Below are 21,243 nucleotides of genomic sequence, written 5' to 3'. Positions count from 1 at the left end.
TTTTTTCTCCAAGCAAAAACTCTTTCTTTTGCTGATCCGTCTTTATTAATTTTTTGATGGACATATAATCTTCATACGCCATCATTATAATCTCGGACTCCGTCTCACTGAAGTATAGGGCTCTCTTTTTTTCACCACGCATTTCCATGGTGACTCCGGAAATCGGCGATCCATTGAGAATGTCTTTATGTACTTGGCGCGCACGTGCTCTATCCCAGGGTTATTAAGTCGAGCCTATTACGCCAACTCGTATCGGGTTTTTTGGAACCGACATACCCAGAGTAAGCAAGTTCAGGGGGATTTCAGCCAGAGTTCAGGGTTAAAGTCAGGGTAGTTTAAACGTGCCTTCTGGAATACCCCCCTGGGGCGGTGCTCTTTTGTTGTTTAAAAAATGATTTTGCTGCCTTAAACCCTATTATTATAATTAAAGAAGCACCTAAGATGGAAAATAAGAAAGTTTAAAGTCGAGGAAAATTCCGTTTTTATCATAGATCTTGATAACTTTACCAGTCATTTAATGATGACTGACTTTTTTCTTGGAACTTGCAGCGTACAAGATAAATTTATGGTTTATATTATCAAAGTAAACCCAAAATCAAATGACAGATTCATTTTTTATGAGTACTATAATCTAAAAAACAAATATCACTGTATGTAATCCACACTGACAGATAAAGGGAATCTACATGAATGTGCTGTGATCCCAATAAAAAACAAATAAAAATCATATGGCCCTTTATCAATAATTAAAATAATTAAAACAATACAAAACTTTTTTTCTGACAGTTTAACATCAATTAATCTCAAGTTTCTTTACATGTATATTATCATGGCTACTCTGCACTAAACAATAAATACTGTTAGAACTTGAACTTATTTGTTAGCTTCAAATAATGTGATTCTTTTTAAAAAGCAAAAATTGCAAAAAAAAACAAATGCATAAAAAGTGAATCATGAACATAAGACTGAAACAAGAAGACCTCAGTGATCAGTCTTTAACTTCTGTTGACGTCGTGAGGATAATCACATGATCGTAATTGTCTTATATAATTATGATTGTACAATTATATAGTCGTTATGATGAACCACAGTAAAGCACTTCCAAGAAAATAAGGGCAGTTCAGCCCACAACATTGTTTTCTGGACTGATGCAAGATTTGTGTTTCTCAACTTTAGAAAAGAGCAGAAACAATAAATTTGAATCATGATTAGGCTATATCATTCGTGTTGTAACCTTGAATTTTTGAATAAATAAATAAATAAATAATTTTAGAGAGAGATATAACACATTGTCATTGTTGTTTTTAAGCATTGATGGAATAAAACAGATTTTTATTTATCCCAGTCAGGGACATGAGTTATGGTATAACCTAGCCAAAGTTCTTGTGAGATGAGACTAGGAAAAGTTACCAAAATGACAGGAATTAAAGTTGCATTTTGTTAAAAACCCACAAAGCATAGACAGATGTAGAAACATAATTTCAAGACAAAAACATCAAAAAAGAATAATTGTATTAATGGCAGCAGTTGACAATTCAGCATAAAATCTCTGCTTTTTAAAGACACAAATAACAATAAACATTCTAGTTTATCCAAATATCTTTTTTTGGGGGGGGGGAATCCAATTGACTTTTTGAAGCTGTACTAGTAACTGAAATGTGACGCCCCAGCTTGTTTTTAATCCCTTAAATATTGCCCAGTCAGTTAAAATCGAATTGTTATGAATGTAATTCTTCCTGTACACAAACTGAACCAATGTTTGCTTCCATTTGTTTATTCTGGTTAGTTTTTTATTTAAACAGATAGCTTTTAATTCCAGCCCCAAAGCAGATTACTAATTTAATCGCTGCATGTTTTTTTTTTTAAGGCAATCCAATGCTAGCCAAGACGTGCGTGCTCACGGGGGAAGCTCCAAATCAGATTTATGGCATAAGATGCTGAAAAAGATGGAGCCCCCTCTGTGTGCTCTGACTGCTGAGCCCTAAATAATCTCATTTTCTCCCTGGCTCTTTGTTTTCTGTTGTCCTGCAGGAACTGAACAATACAGCAGGTATTCTGGCTACGCTGAGAGCTACAAATGGGTGGAAAGCTACAAAGATGAGACCCCCAGGTATTTTCCCATGTTTAATAACATTGAATTCTTCTCATGATTGCTCTTAGAGTTTAAATCTGAGAGAAAAATGGAAGAAGGAATCACAACAAATGTTTTGCCTTCTTTAGGGATGACTGGCAGAGAAGGTGTACAGAGATTGTAGCTATTGATGCTCTCAACTACAAGGTCTCAATAGAGCAGTTTTTACCTGAGAAGTTTACCAGAGAACTCAACAAGGTGGGAGCAAATTAAATCTGCCTTCTAATATTTTAGTCGACATTTTCCATAACTTTATCTTGTGTTCTTTAATTTCCACCTAAACATTTTGTCCTTATTTTTTTTCTCCTTCAGGCGTACTGTGGATTTTATCGAAGCAACAAAGCACCAAAGGACCTTTCTGCCATAGCGACAGGAAACTGGGGCTGTGGAGCCTTTGGTGGCGACACGAGACTCAAAGGTACCACTGACGGAGAACTTTTGAAGTGAAAAAGTTGGCCTGCTTCTTTTTCTCTCCCCTTGCTGTAGCTGCAGTTGTAAATCTGTTGGAAGATGCATCACAGCAGGTTTGTGCCTTAAGCTCGGGATGGATCAGTTGCACATCTCCAACTTCACCCCTCACAGCTCCTCCTGAAGGAATCCCTGCAGCTATGCGATATGTACCCTCAGACAGAAGTGCAGACGTGTCCATTCTCTGGTGCTAATAAATGATTTGTTTACAATTAGGATTTTCATGAAAACAGTTATTGATTTTATGAATGGAAGTCCATCCATTTCCACCGACAACATTCTTGTAGAGTCGTCATAGTAAGACGTCTTGTGCTGTCCTTTAAAGTCAACCAACCTACCTTATTTGGCCTTAAATTTGTTCTACTCAGTGTTTTGAAATGAAGGAGCATTCCTGTTCATAAATTCAATATATTAAAACAAACAAAACAAAAAGCTTTTCGAAGATTACAAATACATTTTACTCTTTAGTCAGACATGAAACTAAAGCTGTTGATTCCAGCTGCTTCCTGAAATCGGCAACACTGCTTTTTAAATCAACTCATGAAATGACTTGGGGGACTGAAAGTATATCAGTCACATTGGAGAATGTTGTGATGTTAAAAATTGCTTTTGAGTTCATTCAGAATCTGTATTATTAAAAGCCGTATCATCTCACATTCTGGCTTTGATTGATTAGTTTGCTGCTGGTTTTAGGGTCACCTTTATGGTTTTAGCAGTAAACTAATAATAAACAAAGCAAACTAATAATGCACGCACAACCTTGTTCTTGATTTCTTTTTCAGCTCTGATTCAGTTGATGGCTGCGGCCGAGGCTGGGAGAGACGTGGCTTACTTCACATTTAAGGACGCTCGGCTTATGGCTGAGGTTCATAAAATGCACTCTTTCCTCTCTGAAAGACAAGTCACTGTTGGTAAGACCTTAAGTACAACAACCATTTAGAAAACCTTCCTGTGTGGCTCTCCATTTTCTTTTTTGCCAAACTTTATCGGCATAGTAGCAGACACGACCAGACATGCATGTTATTTATTTAACAGTGGAAAATGCAACACTTCTATAATACCACAGGACATGTAAAATAGATTTAAATCGATCTTCCAGCTTTTGCTTAGAAGATTATGTTTTAATAAAAGTTAAACAAAACAACACACTAAGGTTTCAATGAAGCTGTAGTTTCCTGCTTTATTTTTTGCCATTTTGTCATTTTTGTTGCGGTTGATTTTTTTATAAATGATTTTTAAGGTGAAGGAAATAATCCATATTGACTCTGCATTTGGATTTTATTCATTATTTATATCTGTTATATATTTTAAATTAACATTTGATCTTTTAGATTTTCTCCTTTGTGTTTTTCAACTAATCATAGAAAAAGATATAACTTGATGTCTTCTCACCTTTTTTAACATTTATTTTATTTGACTCATCTAAATAATAGGTAATAATAATTATAATAATAATAAATTGTCCTAATAACTGAGATGAGTGACAGCCATGCTAATATGTTTCTCTATGAAACTTTATTATTACATACATACATACAACCATTCAAAACCATATTCCTATAATCCATTCAGTGCATTCAGAACTGAAGGTAGCATAGAAATACAATCAGAAACTTCCATAGCATTTGTCTTTTTGCTCATAAATGAACTAATTTGACCATTTTTGGTTATAAAATGCACCTTAATGATCACTGTTGACAATTATAATATATTCTGTTCAGAAGGAAAAACATATTGGATGCTGCTTTGAAATGTGGGCCTCTTAAAGGGTTTTCATCCTACAGAAGTCCTCTTGGCTGGTGTCAGTGCAGGGCCAGAGTGCATAAAAATAATGGAATGCACGTTACTCCAGCTCAGGAACCATCCTCTGCTTCTCAGCCCATCCATTCAGCCTCAGCTGTAGAGTGGATTACTGCGCGGACTCACCCCAGCCTCGCATCTCCACTCGCCCCGCTTTCCATTTCTCCTGCACTGACATTTATTGAGGCTTTTCAAAGAAATTCCCCCCCAGCAATCCATTTCCTAAAGTGGCGCTACAGAGAAAAATAAAATGGCATGTGTGTACGTGATAAATAAATGAGCTAAAAACACACATTACTTATTTTTCTGCGATAGTTTCTGTCTCTCTTTTGTACGGTGACTCCTAACATGTTTTTTTTTCTTCCTTCACCCCTTCCCCCCCACTCTTCCCTTTCTATATTTATACACCATCTTCCTGATGTCCGACTCTCTCTCCTTCGCTCTGTTTTCCCATTCTAGGGCAGCTGTACTGCCTTTTGAACCACTACTACAACGAGGTGTGCAAGAACTGCCACACGGGCCGTCCTGATGTCAGTCTCTACAAATTTATATATGAAAAAGTCCCTCCTTCCACAACTTCTGACATCGCATTCCCCGCTAATGCTGCTGGGATGTCATCTGGGACAAAAGGTCCTTATTAACTTCTCTTGTTTTGTTGTGAGGGTCTCTCTCAGTATTTCAATCACACTTTCTTTTGGGTTTGTTTTGTGCACGGAAAACAACCAAAACACAGTTTTGCCTTTATTGTGGTGGTAATGCAAGAGCATCTTTTACGTAACCAGATATGGTCAATTTTTTCAGAATATTACAGCAATAATAAAACCTTATTTTGCTGTTGAGGCCTTTGGTCAAAATGCAATTTAGAGTTCATTTTTTTTCTACATCGTGGCCAAATAATAATCAAAAGCATGACACTTTAAATATTGTTAACCCAGGAAATACTGACCTTACTCCATCACTTTGTCTCATATTGTATTTCTTCCTTTTTTTTTAAATGACCATTGTTTTATTAATGAACGCGGTTGTGCAGGGCACCCTGAAAGCAGAGATAATTATAGGCAAGTTTGTAGTCTATGCATGGTTAACATTTATTTATCAAGTATTCTACAAATATATGCGGCTCTTTTGAAGTATAACAGACATGCTGACCTTTACGATTCAATGAAATCAAAAGAAAAAAAAGACTGTTTCAGAAATTTCTGATTAAATTTAGAGAGAATGTGTGGTCACCATTTATTTCAATTCTTGTTACTTCAATTCTTTATGACTCCAGTTGTCAAATTGTTACAACAATAATCAATAAAAAAGTATTTCTTTTATCATCATTTTCTTTGAATGTGGTTGCTTATAAATGAGGATTTCCTGTATTTTCTGACGAGAGTGTTCCAATGTTGGGTTTTAGAACACAGTAAATGCTGTAAATGTAATATCTAGTACTGTAATTCAGGTTTCTAGATTGTACTGTTTTTAATATTATTTCTTAATTAAAAAATATGTCAATCACTATGAACTGTAGAGTGTTTTTTTCTTTATGTTCAACGAGATTTAGATAAATTCAAAAGATGGATGTGACGCATGCATTTGAATTGGTTTTGTCCAGATCTTTACTCCAGGTAAATGATGTTGACAGGAAGTGAAAATATTTTCTCTGCCACAGTGTTGATCCTCTAAAAACATCAGATTTGGCTCCAAACTGTTCTATTCATCAGCAAGATCTTATTTCTTAGTTTCCTGTCAGGTTTTAGTAGTCTCCTGATTTTGCAAATTTATCGCCTCATTTCATTAAATCATACATTTTTAAGTAGCTTTAGATCTGATTGATTTTTGTGGGCTTTCATTAAAGTTTAATTCCACCTTCAAACGTGCTTTATTAGATGAATTAGGGTTTCCTAAATAGCCTCATGACGTGATTGTCCATAGATGGGACGTAGGCTTGGCTGGGATAAATGGATTACACATTATCTACCTCTCCAGCTCTTTGCACCGACCAATAGGCTTGGAAAATCACACACAACGCTCCAATGTCTGCTTTAAATCTGTCTTATCTGAACTTCAAATGATTTATTTAAGCCTTCAGTGTGCCAAACAACTTCCTCACATTGTCAGAGACATTTATGAAGTCCTAAAACTAGGCCTGTTTTAAAGATTTCATGTTACCAGGAATAAGCTGTTAAATTTCTCCCTCTTTTCCTATTAACTCCAGAATGCACATGATATAGTTTTCAAATCTTTGCAGCGTTGTTTCTTGGAGTGATGTAATTATTGCAAACAGGATGTTATTAATATCATGCCTGTGATGTTACCCAGCGGCACCTTTCTTTTCATCGTTGAGGGTCATTAATAAAATGCCAGAAAACAGCTGGGCTTCACTCCATTTCTGTCAGGCGCCACAGTTGCTACAACAAAGTGGCATTTCTGTTCATAATTGCCTGACCCTGCCTTCTCTAGATCACAAACACAAAGCCAGATGCAAATAAAGGACTTGATGGAACAGCGAGGCACACTGTTGCTTTGGTCTAGCTCAGGGAAAATGCACATGCTGGTACTTTATACTAGTTTGACTAAGAAAATAAATATGCTGTCACTGCAAACTGTTGTTCTGACTTGCGCCCACTCTGTTTTTCCACTTACACGGATGTATTTGCAGTGATTGATAATACTGTCCTATCTGTGGCAGGAAGTATGAATGATGACCTAAAGGAAGGAAGGGAGTCTAATGCTGGAGGGGTGGGGCAATAATTTGATTGTTTAACCTACTCAAGGTGGAGGCCCATCCATCTGATAACGCTTGCTCAACTGACTCATGTTCAGGCTCTATAAAAATTTAATTGGGTTGTGTAATTAAAACGGCTGCAAGAAATTTGATATAGTATTTATGTATATATAATTTACCTTAAAGTGCCAATATATGTTTAGCTGTTTTCCTGTCACGATGGTCGTTTTAACACACAGTAGACTGCTCCATGTGCAAAGATGGAGCCCACCTGACCCTCTGGAGGTAGCATGTCGACCTTTTGTTCCCTTTTCTGCACTCAAATGTCAGAAATACACTTCTTGCTATTGAAAACTACAGTTCGGCTCCTATTATCTAGAAAGCCAGTCCCATGTTAGAGTTTAGGAAAGATCTAACCCTTTAGTTTAGACGCTGAAGGATTTAATACTTTCTGACGAGAGTGTTCCAACGTTGGGTTTTAGAACACAGTAAATGCTGTAAATGTAATATCTAGTACTGTAATTCAGGTTTCTACGTTGTACTGTTTTTAATCTAAAAAGATTTAATGTAATCCATGGACACCAGTGAAGATCACAAATCATTGAAGAAAAAATGTTCAGCGCACTGTCTTGTGGGTCTAGATGACCCAACTCCCAATGTTAAAGTGTTTAGGATAGTACAAGGGTTACAATGAAAAAATATTGGGGCATCTGAAATCTTTGATTGGTGAGTTGTAGTAGACAACTACCCTATTCCTTTTTTTTTCTTTCCCGTAGCCATTAGTCACTTTTGTGCATTTGAGAGTGAGCTGTTGATTATGCCTAGCCAGGTTTTTGCCAGATCCCAGAATGTGCTGCTCTTCCCATGCACCAACCCCAGCAGTGATCTGACGCTCCAGCTATGTGGAGCAGATGCACTTTACCTGAATAGAGAACCAAAGAAATGAAATAAAACTGAGAACCTTAATTCATAGCAGTAAACAATCTTTTAGAATCCAGTTGCTGTCCAATTTGCTTTTTAGTCATGCAATTTTATTATTTCCTTGTGGAGAGTCTGACTTTGTCTTTCAGTTTTGGGATGGGCTCTTATGCAACATCTATTCCATCTGGTGGGGTGGGGGATAGACAGCCCTCCTCTCTGCTTCAGGGCCGTGTGTCTCCAGATCTGGCCCAGAAAGTTCTGGTAGACTATCTAAGATCATCTAAGCCAGCTGTGGAAAAACAACATATCTCTTGTGTGGATTTATGTTTACCAATTAAGATATGTTTAAATCCTGACTTTTATGTATGAACAGAAATAAGACATCAACCTCCTTTAGCCACAAAGGACTTGAATATATGTATGTACATGCAAAACCCATGCAGCAGAATCCTTTTAGATTTGCCAGAACAGATACAACTGGGACTGAAAGCTGTTTATCGCATGCATCCGTTTTTAAAGGAATGTGAGATTTGTTTGTCACTGCAAGAGGCTATGCAAATTGCTTGAATAGCTCTATCTGACTCCCTCTGACTGCCTTTTGAAAACGGAAATATCAAAGAGACTATTTAAACCAAACAGGTGGTAACATTCCCCTTCACCCTCAAATTAATTCGAGAAGCTATCTGAGGGATTTATTAAATTCCATCTTTTGGCAAAGGTTTCTCTTTATCTCCTTGGATACTAAAGTCTTGGTGGACTGTGCGAGTGTGTGTACACTGGCATAACAGTGCACTAAGATGGCTTTCTCTTTGATAGGTTAGTGTAATACAACTCTTTACAGCTGTTAATGTCAGCTTCTTGATAGACTACCGAGCCTTCTACTTTTTCTTTTCTTTTGTTGTAGTTCTATCTGCATTTCTGTGCAGGTTTGTGGACATAATGGTGCCAAGTTGGACCCTCTAATAATCCTGACTACTGACTTGGACTTGTTTGTTCATACCTGATCAGCACCATTGGTAAATTGAATGAGAAGTTTTTTCAGTGACTAACATTAATCACGTAATTTCAAATGTAAAAAAGAGACCTTTTCATGTCTCTCACCAATGTTTCTTTTTTCATTTATGACTATTTGAAGTAGTATTAAACCTCTGTTTTACCCTAATATTTTTAATGCTGTAGGACTTTGGAATTTTTTTGGAAAGTAAAGTGCATACAAAATTGTAAAGCAGATGTTCTTTAGTGTAAAAAATACCAGCACATTTAAGCTGTAACATGGGAGGAGCTTGGCTTGAAAATGTGATGAATCAACTTAAATCAATCTTCATTTAAAAAGTGTGTTGTCAATTTATAGATAAATGAATCTAGTTCCCTTGAAATTAATTGTATTGTATTTTTAGGCAATAAAATAAATGTTTATTTCATAATGCATAATTTAAAAAAGTTGCATTGATGACAGTTCCACCTTTGTTCAGTTAAAACACCAGTTATATGAAATATTCTATTTATAACCAAATAAAGTGATTTAAGACTGGAAATATGACAAATCTCTTGGAAACAACACTGAACCATAATTTTGTAAACAAATTGAATCAATTTAAATCAAAACTGAACAGGTTGAGCTGCTTTGTCTTGTGTTGATCCTATTAGTTTTATTGTCTTTTATTAGTCTTCTTTTTCTTTTCCTTTTTTGCTATCTATTTATTTAACCAAATTCAGCTATTTGATAAACAAAGTCTTTAACTCAGTATTGGTTTTCAGCAATATATTTAGTAACAACAACAAAAAAATCAAAATCACAAAAAACAGAAAGCTCACTTAGCTCTAATAACTGTTGGTAAGACTCTAACTAGTTCCATCAGAAAGTGCTACAACCCATCTTAAATGTGTCTTTTGCCCATAAACGTTAGTAACAGACCCTTACCTTTTAGAGGCTTTTCAAAGCTGTTAACTTTGTGCTAATTTTCTCCTGAGCTTCATATTTTACACCAACTGATAAGGTTGAACTAAAGCAATCTCAGCTGATGAGACCCCACCTATTGAAGCTGCTCTTTCTGATTAACGTTCAGAAAACTCACCCCAGTTTAAATGCTGACAAGACTACTTTCACTTTATATTTACACTATTTTAACTTTTTTGCCTTTGCTTTTATTTTAGATCCAAGCACAGACGCATGTTTTACTTACAACATCTCCTGGTTGTGAAACTCGTCTGCACCCACTGCTGAGAATGTATACCAGTGTAAAACATCTCATCACATCCTCCACATGCACCTGCAGGTTGGTTCAGTTTAATGCTGCCATTAATCTCAAGCCCAGCTCTTGTCATTCCTCATTTCATTTAGGGAAGCTGGGGTTTGAGGATGCGCGATGCTCCACAGAAAGCGATCGAAGTGATAGTGAGCCCAGGACGATGAGGGACGCATTGTATCTGTTGGCTGCAGTTATCAGTGATCAGCGTGTGTCAGGACATAGCATTGCATTATGAATTGTCAGCAGGACTAGGGTTTCCTAATGAAACCTAATGACTGACTCCGTGGTCCCTTATTTGGTGGGCTGATTGTACTCGAGTCTATTCCTGGCTCTCTTTGTCTTCTCCGCATTTCTAATATGATTTGCACCTGTCTCCTCTTGTGCCGGCTGCACTCTTGAGCTTGACCAGTTCTCTCAGGTGGGTTCTTGTTAAAACAGAAGCCTACCTGTATGTGAGATGCTGCATCCCCACAGATCATCACCTTGCAGGCTATGAAATAATCCTTTACAGTCTTCTTTCAACCTGACTTTATTTCAGCATCTGTCTTTGTCATTAAGCCCATCAACTCAGATGAAACTTTTGAATTTTGATTCATTACAGCTTATGCTGTTAAGCTTGGAGGCAGTTTGGAGCAGCTAATGATTACTTTCATAATTAATTAATGTAATAGTTACTATGTTTTGATGGATTAATTCATCATTTAGTCTATAGTATGTGAGAAATTGCCTTTAAAGTCCTACAGGCCCCAAGGCTTTGTATGTTTTGATATATGTATGCTTTGAAACTTGGCACTTATATAGATGTTAGCATGACAGATACAACCCACCCACTTTACTGTTTTCCCAACAAGATTCTATGACTTAAGCAACCTCTTCAGTGAGTGCCATATCATTGGAACTTTCTAAACATGAGCCACTAAAACATATAGTAGTGAAGCCACTAAAACTCTTAATATGTTAAAATGTCAAGGTTGTGGAATGAAAGCTTCCACAATTTGGATGATTTTGTTTGAATAGTCTCTTATGAAAAGGATTTAAGAAAAGAAAAACACTGAAACAGCTTAAGTCTGGAGCATACTCGGTATGACATTTCCGAAGTCAAAGATATTATTGACAATGAAAAAATTATTTAGGTTTGTGTATAATTTTGAAACTAAACAAAATGAAAAATTATCATCAAAGAGACACAGATTTAGTTCTATCACAGCTTTGATCTCCACATTTTTCTTGTTCTGCTTTTCTTTTTTTCTGCTTTACGGATTAAGGATTTTACAATTAGCCAAACAGGAACTGTTTTGATTATGTAACAGACTACACAAACTGACTTGGCTTGAGTTAGAATAAAAGACAATAGAACAGAACTTTATTTATTCCACAAAGGGGAAATTACCTTGTTCCCATGGCTCTATTAAAACAGCAGATAGATAATAAATGACACTAAAAATACACTTTAAAAAATACAACAGTGATTATTGTCCAGTGTCTGTGACGCACTGTGGAGTCTAATAGCTGACACGAAGAAAGATCTGCGAAAAGGCTCCATCGTGTCCTTCCTGCATTAAAAAATGTGATTAAAAGGAGCTCCTCGGTGCCTCCATGGTCTCATGCAGAGGATGATGATGAAGAGGATTGTCCATTAAGGATTTCAGTTTCCATAACATGGCATCACAAAAAAACTATTTTATTTATTTATTTATTTATTTATTTATTTATTTATTTATTTATTTTTTACAGACAGACCGGGTATGTGCAAGAACGCACTAAAAGCGCATGCTTGAAAGTGCGTTTAACTCATGGGCTTCTTCTTTTTTTTCTTCATCTACTCTTTACCAGTGCGTGGCTGTCACCAACTGTTTGAAAAGGCTTGGTGTGAATTGTCAAAGTGGCGCAAATCTTTTTCTTTCACAGCTCTATTCTAACGTGCATGCCACCACACTCACTATGTTAAAAAAGTCCATGTCTGTCAAAAACAGGTTATTAATAAGAGGAAACAAGAACACAAAGACAAGTAAGCTAACATAGAGCTATGGTAACTGGCAGTCTACTGTGGTGCCAAAAAAAGAAGCTTTAAACTTTATTTATAGTTTCTTTTGATTTTAAACTTGCTTCAATCTGGAAGTCAACGGTTTTCTCCTTGTTTTTGCATGTAACTAATGTCCCCTAAGAGTATTTTCATTGAAGATCTCAGAGTGTCCCCCTCCTCGCCTTCAGTGAATGCATATTTCACATAAATACTGACCATTCTGAGGCCGTCGTTTGTGTCAGGTAGCCGCCAAGTGGGCCAATTTTAAAAGGATGTGATCATTGACCTGATCTTACCTTAATTTCCTATATTCATTTAATAGCCATCCAACTCAACAAACTCGATCTCTTTTTGTTAAAGTGGCTGTTTTCACGGGTTTGTTACAGACAATGAATTGGATGAGTCCATGTTCACTCAGCATCCTGTGTCATCATGTGTTGAAAAGAATCCACCGACAAGCTCAATGCAGAGCGAGTGGTGACACACAGGGATATGAGATTTGTGATCTAATGCTGTTTTCTCTCTTTAAAAATGCTGTATATCGCCGGCTGGTACTGTACGCTATTTTATTTTGTATATCAGCATCTGCTGTGCCGCATGCATTAAATCACACTCTGCTATTACCCAAGCCTTTGAGCAAATATGTTGTGCCAGCACTGCTGTGTTTGAGTTCCAATTTACTGCCTTCCTTCCATCATTTAGCCTCACAACTCTTCCCAGAGATTATATATAGCTCAATGAAGTTGAAGTATGCCATAGATTCTGCCTCCATTCAGTGGAATCACTAGAGTTTGTCATCCACAACAGAAATTTTGACTGCAACATTCATTTTGAAAAAGCTTTTTGTTTCCCCGTGCCAGAGAAATAAAACTAAGCCTGAGCTCGATGGGCATTGTTTTCTATTGAGAGGGCTTTAGTTCATTCGAAAACCCCGCCAGCAATGTAGTAAATGCTCCCCCATTGGTGCTTAATGGTGACTTTCCACCCCTATAACGTTTCTCTCTCTTATTCATAAATCGTCATATTCTTCCATTTGCTACAACCGTGTGTCTCTTTTTTTCAATTTTAATTGACTTTTTTTCATTTGTTGAAAAAAATATTACTTATTTTCTTTTTAGCAATATTTAGGTCTAAAAGTCAGTAAATATGATCCGCTTTATGTTGGTTAAACATTATATAAGAGCAGGAAGAGAGTCAAAGAGAATGAGCTTCCCCCAAACTAGCCTGGAGGAGGAGATAGATCGGCAAATCGGTCAGGCAGCTAGCTTAGTCCTGTTGGAGGATTTTAGTATCCACTTTAGAGAGTGTAGTTTTTTATGCAACACAACACAGGCAGTTAGGCTGGATGGAGGTAATTAAAAAGGCAAATATGGCAGTAACCTATGAATGAATACTTTACAAGAAGTGTCAGCAGATATTTTATTACTTTGAATTTTTTTTAAATCTTTTTCTCGACTTTTTACTGAATAGTTTTTAGTTGATTTAGCCCAAAAATAATCTTTTGTGTAAATAGATCTGCTCTTTTTATGTCTTTACTCTTATGGCCTCTTCATTCCTTTTGTGGCTTTTGTGAAGAAATGTCGATGTAGCCAGAAGAAAATTTGCAATTGAAAAAGCTTTTAGTTTAACATTGAAGCTACAATCAGCTGGCCATAAGCTCCCTGCTCTGCTTAATTCTGATGCATCCACTAGTAGACTAATAGATCCATGAACGTCCTTGTTTTCCTCCTCTGAGCTGCTATCTGGCTCAAAACTATAAGGCTGGACAGCTCTATTCAACATTAGGCCTTATTTTGGTAATGCCTCATATCAAAACAGTCTATATCTTTGAGAAGTGCAGAGTTAATTCATACCAAGTATCTTCTGTCTTACACAATCCTAAAATGTGTCTTTTTATATCATAACAATATAATTCATCATTCATTCATCTTCTTGACCGTTAATTCCCTTTCGGGGTCACGGGGTTGCCGGAGCCTATCCCGGCCACTTGGGCGTAGGCAAGGGATACCCTGGACTGGTCGCCAGTCTGTCGCAGGGTAGAATGTCTTCAATCACACATCCATTCACTCTCACACTCACACTCACACCTATGGACAATTTAGAGTTGCCAATTAACCTATGAAGCATGTTTTTGGATGGTGGGAGGAAGCCGGAGATCCCGGAGAAAACCCACGCATGCACGGGGAGAACATGCAAACTCCACACAGAAAGGTCCCCCGTTGATGTAGTTTATCATGTCCCCCAGCCGGGACTTGAACCGGGGCCTTCTTGCTGTGAGGCAAGAGCGCTAACCACTGCGCCACCGTGCAGCCCCAACAATATAAATGGTCAATAAACTCAGGAAATCAGCCAACTTTGCAAAAGAAGATCTCATTCAAATTTTTGATTTTAAGGCCCTTTGTTATGAAACCATTGACAAAGTTGGGACAAAATGCCATTTTTACTCACCTGGGGTACAAAAGCAGATAACTTGTTTGGTTTAAACCCCACAGTCCTGCCTACCTAGTGAATAACAAGGAAGCCTCAAGTCTAGGCCTGCACTATGAAAATTTCAAATATATCGTTATCGCGATATTAAGCTGTGCAATACGCCTATTGCAAAAGATGGCAAGAAATGGTCATCTTAAATGTGCTAAAACAATCTTATGGGAGCTTGAAGTATTCAACGAATCAAATATATCAATTTAAGCAGAAGATGGGCGCCTTCACATTGTTGACCAATCAGATGGAGCTCTTTTATGTTGGATGTTCGCCTCCTACGTAGACGAGGGTCATTTGGAGTGTAATTTAAGTTATGTTGACTCTTATTTAAATCAAACTGTTGCAATGAAATGGAAATTATGTATTTAGTTGTTTTGCTGTTTGTTCATCCCTTGCAAGGTCACTGCAATATTGATCATTAATATTGCAAACCACGAATTTTAGTCATATTGTGCAGCCTTACTCAAATATAATTTTTATTCTCCTAATTGATATCATCTGTCTGTGAAAGCAAATACAGTTTTTATTTTCAATTTCATCGTTTATTTTCAATTTTTTGGACTTGTTTATTAGATCTTTAAACAAGTTGGACAAAAATTCCAAAAAGATTCCAGTGATGTCATAATATCTATGAACAAAAAAAGTTGATTACCAAGAAGAAACGTATGTAAATGTCTTTTGACATGCAATAGGTTAGAAAATAATGTGAACAAGAGTAGTAGCTGAAAGCCGCTGAATAAATTGACCTACTTTTTTGTGTGTTAAATGTACAGTACAGACCAAAAGTTTGGACACACCTTCCCATTCATTTGAATGAATTGCAATTCATGTGTCAATTAGACAGCACAATCATGTTTAGCAATACATGTCTTTGGTAGAATTCTTTTCTAATTATGTCTTGTTTTTTTTTGTTTTTTTTTGAGAACATGTAGATATCGATCAGTAAGCTGTCTATAAATGTGACTGAAGTGAAGAGTGTCTCAAAGACAAAGGATGAAGTAACAGGGTTTGTGTAGTCTGACAGACAGAAGACGTCAGCAGCTTCTCTGGGGAGCTGTGAAGCCCACATGGTGTTGTCATGGTATAGAGGGAACGAGTGACACGTGAATGAAACCAGCCCCTCTTTTGCTGTGGCTGTCTGCTCTGTCCCCTATCATTTCTCCATCAGCCCATCTTCACTGACAACAACCTACCCCCAGAGCTCACAGCGACATACATCACACTAACTAACCAGAGGCTACAAGGCTTTTTCTCCCGCATCACATTTACCACTGACAAGTCCCTCTCCCCTTTCGCTGTCCTCTTCGTCAGGGTGATTTACCCTGCTGAAAAAGATACCAGTGTCACCTGTCTATTTGTTTATTTTCTTTATTTCTTTTCATGATGAACTTATTGTTTTCCTGTATTTTTTCCCCCATCTTTCCATACCTTCATTTTCGTCATCCCCCATCACTCCACTTCCCTTCATAGTTTTTAAAGAATCGAGCATATTGGCATGTTACACTTGGGTGGATCTGCTTGCCTTTCTGCGATTTACGTAACGGCATGGACTAATGGATTCAGTCTTCGTGTTTGGGTGGGGATGCACGTGCTGCTCCGTGCACCTCTTACCATGACTAATGGGGCCCCCGGGCAGAGAAAGTGTGTTATAGGAATGCTGCTTTACAGTAACCCAGGAAGAAAAGGGAAAAAATTTCATCACATTTTTTTGCTTTCTCTGGATTTTGAAACATAAAGTTGTAGTAATTAAACTGTAGATTTTGTTAAGAATTTCTACAAGAAAAACTGTGTTGTCAAATTCAGAGTAATGTTTTCTTGCATCCCTTTTTTGACCAACTTGTACGTGTGAATTTGACAAGTCTATAAATGTCATTAAAGTGATTTTTTAAAATAATTTGAAGTCATTGTCTGATCAGATTTGGTTCTGAGGCTACATTCCCTCTTGGGAGTGAGAGGACTAGCAGAGCTTATTACCCCTCGGTCCGTGCTCCCATCAGTTCTCGTTGAGCTTCATAGTGCCTGAAAATCAGAAGCGAGGAGAAAACTATTCATGTTATGCTTTCATTTGCTGCAGTAAGTGGAGCCTCAGTGAATGGGTTTAGAAACCTCAAAAAAACAGTTCTTTTTCAAAGTTATTAATTCTTTTGGTCCAACCTCCTCTGATAAAATGTCAGCTCAAATATCATACTTGACTTAGCAAAATCTAGAAAACGTGTTAAAATAATTTCTTAATAAATATACTGGTGTATGTTCTGGCAATAACTTGTATTTCTTTATTTGTAATTTTGTTCAAAGTATGTTTGAACCAGCAGTACAACTGAACCAGCAGTTGTACTGTAGTTTCAGTGAAAATCAAATTTGTCCTCTGCTGTGTAAAATAAGTATTCCACATAACGTTTTTGCAAATTTACAAAAGAGCTTAGTGTCCGCAATTCACCTCTTAAAACTATTTGGCAATATGCGTACAAGTGGCCACTTCCAATGAAAAGTCTGTGAAAATGCGCATTTCAAGCTTGCATTCAAAACTCTCGCGTTCGTGCGTAGCTATGCACATTTTAAGAGCGTTTCCAGGCTCCACCTAATTAATGTGCAGCCACTGAACGCAGGTTGAAGGCTAAACCAGTGTTGACCAAAGAGAGACTCAGACGTTGTGGTGATGTATGGATGCCTTCCCTTTAGCGCCAACTCTTTGAAAACCGTTTGATCATGGAGGAGATATTTAGAATTGCATTTTGTGCCGGACGAAATTATACGACACCAAGTCTTTTATATATCAAAAATCGAACTGGGAAAGAAAAAGCCTGGAGCAAGATTTGCACTGTTTTTAAATGCACGTAGTGCAGGGTCATGAGCTGTCGCTACCTGACAGTAGTGGATGTCCACTATCTACAGTTGGAAGGGGCTTGGTGCAAAAGGTCAAAGCGGTGCAAATTGTGCCCCAAGCATTTCTTTTATAGCTCTTTTCTGATATATGAAAGACTTGGTGTCATAATTCCGGCTGGGCGCAAACCACAATTAATAATTTCTCCTCCATGATCAGTTTTCAAACAGTTGTCACTTCTGTGAATTAAAATAGACGCCATGCGTATGTCACAACTAAATCCCAGAGTCCCTGATTGGGCCAAGTTCAACCTGGCTTAACTTTCATTGTGCATTCAATGGCCACATATTTGTGAGCCCAAAAACAGTCGTAGAAACTTGAGAGTTTTGAACGCAGAAGTTTGAAATGCACATTTATGCGCGTTTACACAGACTTTTCCTTGGAAGTGGTCGCTTGAATGCGGTTGTAGAGGGTGATGTGAACGTACTGTAGCGTCACTACTGCCTTGTGGGATGGAAGAAATGGTGAGTATGAGGCTGAAAAAAACAGGGACCTCAGTATTTTGAACTTGGGACACACGAGTTGGAATACTTGGTTTAATGTACCACCACTTTCATTTTGTAATGAAATGTCTTTTCCACCCAAACACAGTTCTTGCAAATGAGCAGAGACAATCCAGATCAGATTCTTGTTGGTCCAAATGTACAATTTACATTATGAATTAATTGGTCTTCAATCATTTTTCGGGTTAATGCAGTCTGTCGTGAGGCAGTTTCACAGTGCAACACAGCTAACATCCAGCTGTATCTTCATACATCATCTACGCTGGTCATGAGCCCTTAACTCGTAGCTTAAATGACATTTGCCCATTTATCTAGAGCTAAAAAGCTACTTAATTACGGTAAGTGTTCAGCAGTAGTTTATGTCTCTGAGGGTCAGCGCTTGTGTGAGATCATTCAAGGAAGGAACCACACTGGGCTGCATCAGCATAAGCTTACTGGATTCATCCATAAATGGGCTATTGATCAAACTATTAGTGGGTGCCAGAGTGAGATACAGTGCACAAATGCATTAAGTTTATTGGCAGATATGAGAGAAGAAATGTTCCAGGCAGAACAAGGACAACCAAAACATTTGAATATGTGCAGTCAAGAACATTTCTGGCTAGTTGTGGTCATCTGTTCCATATCTGCTGTCCCATTCTCTAACGTCAGATTCTGTTGCCTTTCTAGAAAATAGATAAAGTCAATTTTTATTGCAACATATTTTTTCTTTGTTATGTAACACTTGCTTTTATATATAAGTCTTTGTATTTAAGATTTTATCTGTATAAGCTCCTTTTGCTGTATCAATGACAACTGCAAAGCCTCAAAGTTGAAAAATATTTTTCTTATTACTTAGAGAAAACTAAAAACAATGCTTCACTATATTGGACAAACTGTTCTGAAAGTTGAGATTCAACGCTTAAAATCAAATTGATTCCGGTTTTTATACGTAAAAGAATAAAGAGCTGATATTTAGAGATAAAGTTTTAGGATCTGAACTATTTTGGCTCTTCCTTGTGTAAACACAGCTCTATTTCAGTCTCTCACAGTTCCCCACCAGACCTAACTGATCCCCTGTTGCACATAAATGCAATGCTTTGCTAAGCATGAGAAAATTACTTCCCGAGCAAATTAGTGATGGGGCCAAAAGGGAATAAGGTCGACTGAGCACGAAGTGTTTTATTTATTTGTTTGTTGAAGAAATTTCTTGCTGTCCCAGTGCTTATGAGGCTCTCTGTAAGGAGCCAACAAATTAGCGTGAAATAAAGATAACAATTCTGGAAAGAAAAACTTTTTTCTCTGGAGTTATGTGGGGTTTTTGTTTTGGCAGTAATGACAGGATGACAGGATCAATCTGGTGTTTCTCACTCCAAAGCATTTTTCCCTTTTTTGCATATATTGTTTTTGATTAACAGTTTATTACTTTTAGTCCAATATCTCTGCTGAAACACCTGGAACTTTTAAATTAAAATGCTCAGCTCTTTCAGATTTCTGCTCATTATTTTCGGCATGCTTGCATTTAGAAAGATTCTTTAAAGTTCTGTAATAATTCAGCACATTTTTGGCAGCTTTTGTTATAAGTATAATCTTTTTTTTTTTTTTTTTTTTTTTTTTTCCCCCAGTATAATCTGTTTTTAACTTATTATCCAACTTTTAGCATGTTGATCTCGTAACAACGTTTCAGCAACTTTTTAACTCATGAAGTGACTTGAATGTCAAAAGTAACGTTTTTTAGCCATTTATATTTCTGTTGTTGCTCTTGAATACTTTGTCATCCACAATAAACACTTTAAGCCATCAGCATCCACAATTAGAAATGCTATTTTGTTGCTTTAATATTATTTTTGCTTTATTATTATCATTATTGCTATTATTGTTATTATATCATTATTTTATTTTGCATTTTCTTCATTAGATGTATTAATTGTGCTGCAAAAGGGTTTGATTGAATTTGATTGCTTGCTTCAAGTATGTGGGGCAGGTCCCAGCAGCTGCTCCATTGATGGAGAGCAAAGTCATCCACTTAAATGAGTTGATGAGGTTCATGGACGCTGAATGACTCTGAGGGGAATTACTCCTAATGTGCATTGCAAGATGACTTGACTGGTCACTCAAGCTCCTGCTATAGAAGGAAGCTGAGGCTTGAGTTTATCGGGAATACTTTCATATATGCTTAATGAAAAAATTTAGGATCCTGCAAAAAAGCTGTTAGCTTGATGGTGTGCATAAAACTTACATAATGACTGACAATCAAAAGAAAATAGCTTGAAATCCATTTCAACACACCAGTAATTTTAGTGTCTGCATTTACTTTGGCTTTCGTGCTGTTGTGGTGGATTTTGTATTTATGGTCACACTTGGCTTCACTGGAAGACATGAGCCAGCTGGCATAGAGACGTACAACTATGCTTTATATTTAGGATATAAGGCTCTTCTGTGGACCCTCAGATGCACAAAAACAGCAATGATGCTTTGAAAACCACAGTCGTTGACGCCTTTAAACCCCCTGGCATTACGAGAATTGATATTGATAGCTCTGTGCTTAGAGAAGCCCCAAAGGACTTTGCACTGTACCGTTTACAGCAGGGAGGTTTAACCACAATAAAACAAACACAATCTTACACATTGTGTGACCAAAAAGTTTCATGTATAATATGGACATTAATTAACACAATAACACAGTTTAATGTGTTCTGGCATTTTCCCCCAAAAGGATACATTTTGAATGACATTTATTTGCAAAAATATATAGTAAAATGTTACATATAGCATGTTAGTCTGTGTCGTCTGCCGTTTCATTAAGAAGCAAAGAGGAAGTGTCTTTAAATTCTTTATGTGATTGACTAGCTTTCATTAGGATTACAAAATAACCTGCTGAATAACTGAAAAACTAAACAAAACTAAAGGTTTTTAGGTCAAGCAAAAAGGAAAAACAAACTTTTTCATATAAAATCTTAATTGATTTGTGTCTAAGTCATTTGTTGGAAGCTTTTAGAGTTTGGAACTACTTGACGACATCTGACATGTATTTGAAAATTCTGAAAAGAAAAAAACAACATGACATCTATTATGAAAGCTTTTACACAAGAAG

At 36.9% G+C, this 21,243-nt stretch overlaps 1 protein-coding gene across 2 annotated transcripts in view; it reads left to right on the top strand.

Moving 5' to 3' along the window:
• parga (poly (ADP-ribose) glycohydrolase a) overlaps positions 1-5,909 on the top strand; it is a 30,747-nt gene extending 24,838 nt beyond the window's left edge. For both annotated transcript variants that reach the window (XM_004077120.5, XM_020709563.3), the window contains exons 14-18: positions 2,032-2,110; positions 2,221-2,329; positions 2,444-2,549; positions 3,382-3,510; positions 4,859-5,909. In XM_004077120.5, the coding sequence (XP_004077168.1) occupies positions 2,032-2,110; positions 2,221-2,329; positions 2,444-2,549; positions 3,382-3,510; positions 4,859-5,040 (605 nt within the window). In that variant the 3' untranslated portion in view covers positions 5,041-5,909. The remainder of the gene's footprint in view (positions 1-2,031; positions 2,111-2,220; positions 2,330-2,443; positions 2,550-3,381; positions 3,511-4,858) is intronic.
• Positions 5,910-21,243: the final 15,334 nt, after the last annotated feature.

The sequence above is a fragment of the Oryzias latipes genome, chromosome 15 (assembly GCF_053564925.1).
Source record: "Oryzias latipes strain Hd-rR chromosome 15, Olatipes_Hd-rR_3.1".
Taxonomy (NCBI): Eukaryota; Metazoa; Chordata; class Actinopteri; order Beloniformes; family Adrianichthyidae; genus Oryzias; species Oryzias latipes.
The sequence above is the reverse complement of the archived record's forward strand: the minus strand, read 5'-3'. Positions and strand labels throughout refer to the sequence as shown.